This window comes from Fusarium mangiferae, assembly GCF_900044065.1.
Source record: "Fusarium mangiferae strain MRC7560 genome assembly, contig: FMAN_scaffold048, whole genome shotgun sequence".
In the NCBI taxonomy this organism is placed as follows: Eukaryota; Fungi; Ascomycota; class Sordariomycetes; order Hypocreales; family Nectriaceae; genus Fusarium; species Fusarium mangiferae.
The window spans coordinates 8,912-12,747 of record NW_024573968.1 but is presented as its reverse complement, the minus strand read 5'-3'; the positions used below and the strand labels follow the sequence as shown (position 1 = coordinate 12,747).

Sequence of the window (3,836 nt, the reverse complement as noted above, 5' to 3'; positions counted from 1 at the left end):
AAGGCACCATCCGAGCGATCCAGGCGTTTCAGCCTCCCCAGCATGTACGATATCAGAACCGGTCTGGTAGCCAGCATAACAGTGTAGTAATAAAAGATCGAGACAGCAAAATTGCCCAAAGTCTGCCACCACTTCTCCGGCGAGATCGGAGAGCTGACTGTGCAGTTCGTCATGCTCGATGGTAGTGCCGAGCTCCAATCTCGAAGTTGTCTTAGAAGGTCTTTAGTCGATGTCAAGCTCGTGTCCTGCTTGTTGTTGAGGAGATATGTGATCTGTTCGAGTATAACGCCCTCGTCTACAAATCTGAAAGCTACTCAAGCGGTTGTTCGTTCTCGTATCCGGCACCGAAAGGACTTATCTCGTGATGCTTCCGAGCGAAGCGAGCGTCCCCTTCCTCTCCGAAATGCTGAAGCACAGTATCACGGCTTTTCTCGTGCAACAATCCAAAGGATGATAAAGAACCTTGAAGCTGCAAACACTACTGATCTCAACGATATAGTTTCCAAAACAATCGGTTGTCCAACAATTCGGACAGATGAAGAGGAGGAAACTATCGTAGCTTTCGTGATGTGGATGCAAAGATCAGGACTTTCTGCTTGCGAAAACAAAGTCAAAGATACAGCCAACGCGCTGCGATTCCGTAGGGATCCTGATGCGAAAATTGTGAGCAGAACGTGGTATCATCATTTCGGTGATGCTCACCCTGACCTTGATAAATCGATTCTGATGTCGATAGACAGGTCTCGCGAGGCGTGGGAGATCGCAGGCTTTGATCATGTGAAGGAATGTTTCAAACGACTCATTGATGTCGTCATGAAGCTGTAAATCGGCGCTTCTGAGATTTAGAATGCTGATTAGGCGGGAATTAGAGTAGGAATACTGCCAGAGCGAGTGGAATGCCTCGTTGTACGTACTAAAAAGAAGCCTGCTTCTCAAATCCTCTCTCCTGCCGACAGAGAACTGCGCAGTCATCGATATCGGAAATACTGTAGGAGATACGACTACGCCCTGGCTTATCGTCAAGTCTTTCCCTACTTTGGAGTGAAGGTATATTAACGGTGCAGAGTCGGCGTTATCTAACGGTGATATCACGGCTGAGTAGGTAATGGAGTTTGAACGGCGTCCTTGAGGAAATCTGCCACTGTAAAGAGTCGTCAGCTATCGTTTGAACAATATTCTGGGTGTGACGGGCATCTCAGAAATCTCGCCTTCAATCATCACGACTTCCTCAACGCTTTCATGGTGAATTAGTGATGACCGTCTTTCTAAAATATGAGCTCATTAGAATAAATGATAGGAAACCTTCAACGAAGGCTTCACGCTTGCTCACATTATATCAGGCTCCAACAGATCAGAGACTTTTTTAACCCGCAGATCGACCTGCAGTCTCTTATCTTGTCAAGAAGCAGCTGAAAGTGAGTCAGGCGATCCATCCTGCGTACGCCTTTCTTTTGTTCCCAAAAGGGCGGTTTTCCACTTCTTCTGATACCGCCAAACATGTTGGGAAGCGGTATCATGATGTCTTCAGTTTATCTATTACTGACTAGGCACATTAAGATCACCAAGGTGACATTGAAGAACTGATTCCCATCCTCATTACAGACTAATCACATAATACAACAACCCGTATCTACTCCAATCCAGGCCAAGGAACATCAATAATGTATATCACGTCGTTATCAGTTCCCAAGAACCCACTGACCAAGTTTGTCTGGGCATAGATATAGTTATAGCCACAGCTCTCAAGTACTGCAAACAGCACATCAAGCTTCCAATTTAGACATTCTACCACAATGCCTGACCAGTCACTATAGCAAAAATAAAAATACCGATCAAATAACCTAGATGATGACTCTTTTGCCTCTCTTTGGGGAGTGTAAGAAGATGCCTCCAATTTCTCGGCGGAGACAATCCGACTCAACACCACAAAAACCAAGGATCCTGCGAGACAACAAGAGATCAAGATGGCAGCACCAACAGGAACAGTCATTTGTACGAATCACCTCGACCGCACTCTTGTCAACATGTACATCAACCAGTTTTCTATCAATCGACAAGATATCGCAGCTTCTAACACATATCATTGAGAAGAGGGTAGCTATTGGAGATTTCATACAATACGCAGCAATATTACTAATATTATCGACAGCCAGGAACGCAACAAAGCTTGATGGCGATGCTATCCTCCAACTAGCTATTCTTGGTTGTAACGGCTTCACCTATACAGCCCAAGTGCTCAATATCCCTCCAGCAGTTATTTCAGGGGTTGTTACAGTCGCCTGGCGAGAAATAAAAGCCCAATAAAGGGCCCAAGGCGATAAAAACCAGACGATGGTCCGGTTAATCAGAGGAAATCGAGCTTGGCTCCTGTCTTTGATCGATCTGTGGCTCGCAATCTGACCATGAGTCAAACAGAAGATGCAGAGAAAACTTTGAAGGGCTGGCAATATGACTCAACATCGAGAGATGAGTTAACAGAACATATTTATCTCGTTGTCATAGAAGAAAAGGCTAATCTGGCGAAGGTTTCAAGATGACACGCATGTCAGTGTCATGTGCGGAGGAAAGCTGGAGGAAGGATTGGAGCAATCGGATGATGGTGGCGGTGTTGAGTTTAGGAATCAATCATAAGGTTAGAAAATCCACTTCTGGTTTAACATAATAGATAAACACATCGACAAACCTGAATGATAAGCGGTCAGCCCCAGGATATCTTGGCTTTATCGACCACGAACAGCTACTGTCGCTGTAGCGAGTATCTAGACCATATTGTGAGCCGCCAGTGCAGAGAATATGGCTAGACTGATCAACGGGTCTAACAACACGAGACAACTTCCAATGGGTGCCTCCATGTCTGGCCTTACTCAGTTCTCGTAGACATTACTGAAGCTCTCTACATAAATATCACTAGCTACTCTCCAGATGACTGGGTGTATATCAGCTGGACTGCTGATTATTCCACCACCCAGTGTTACAGAAGCATATCCAATCGTGTCCTCAAATTCTGCTTTTGTGATAGAAAAGTGGCACTGTGGCGGCTTATGTTATAAGAGCCATCTTGAAAATTGACTTTGAGGTTGTCTGATGCCATCTCAAGAAGTCTGATATCCTTGACGTAGGCGACCCAGTAGTTCAAAGCCTGCCGATGTCAATGACCTATCCTGAATCCGCGAGAATGTGACACTAACCGTAACCTTGGTCTTGGTGTAGTGTCCAAGAATATCCTTAGACTCGTCAAAAGACTACTGAACAGCTCATCGAAAGAAAGGGTTCGCACCATTCTCATTGAAGAGGCGTTGATGTGATTGATATACCCGAGGACATTATCAGCGTATGCTTACAGTCGATTATCAAAAGGACTCTCAAGTCCGTTTATTTTAACAAGTGGAATCGCATTGGTGGGACTCATGCTCAGAATGTCAAATACTTACTGCATAATATCATTAATGGCGAAGCAGGACGTCTTTATTTCGATGATATGCTTCTGCAAATTATCTTTCCGAAGCTGCAAAAGACTGTCTGAGAACTGGTTTGAGAGGTCGGCGACAGATGTCTCGATCTGTTTCAATTCTGTCAAGGTATTTGAAACGCCTTGTCTTACCCTGTCGTTGTCGGTTCCTTCATTGATTGATGCTAGGTCCTGATCGAAAGCCCAGCCTGCGCTTTTGCTGAGAAGAGTTTTGCCAAGACTGATTGAGATTGCTGGTACTACGGTGGCAAGGAGAGATTTCATGATATTTGAGTAATTGAGACAGAGTGCACAAAAGTAGAATTCGAGGAATTCTCAAGAGATCTGAGAAAACTACTCGAGAAAGAAAAAAAAAAAAAAAAAAAAA

The 3,836-nt window shown here is 44.6% G+C and overlaps 1 protein-coding gene across 1 annotated transcript in view; it reads left to right on the top strand.

Annotated features, from left to right (window-relative positions):
• Positions 1-825, top strand: part of FMAN_15525 (uncharacterized protein) — a gene marked incomplete at both ends in the record, with an annotated part of 3,403 nt that extends 2,578 nt beyond the window's left edge. Inside the window, one exon of the mRNA XM_041826251.1 lies at positions 97-825. Within this exon, the coding sequence (XP_041691626.1) occupies positions 97-825 (729 nt within the window). The remainder of the gene's footprint in view (positions 1-96) is intronic.
• Between the last annotated feature and the right edge of the window lie 3,011 nt (positions 826-3,836).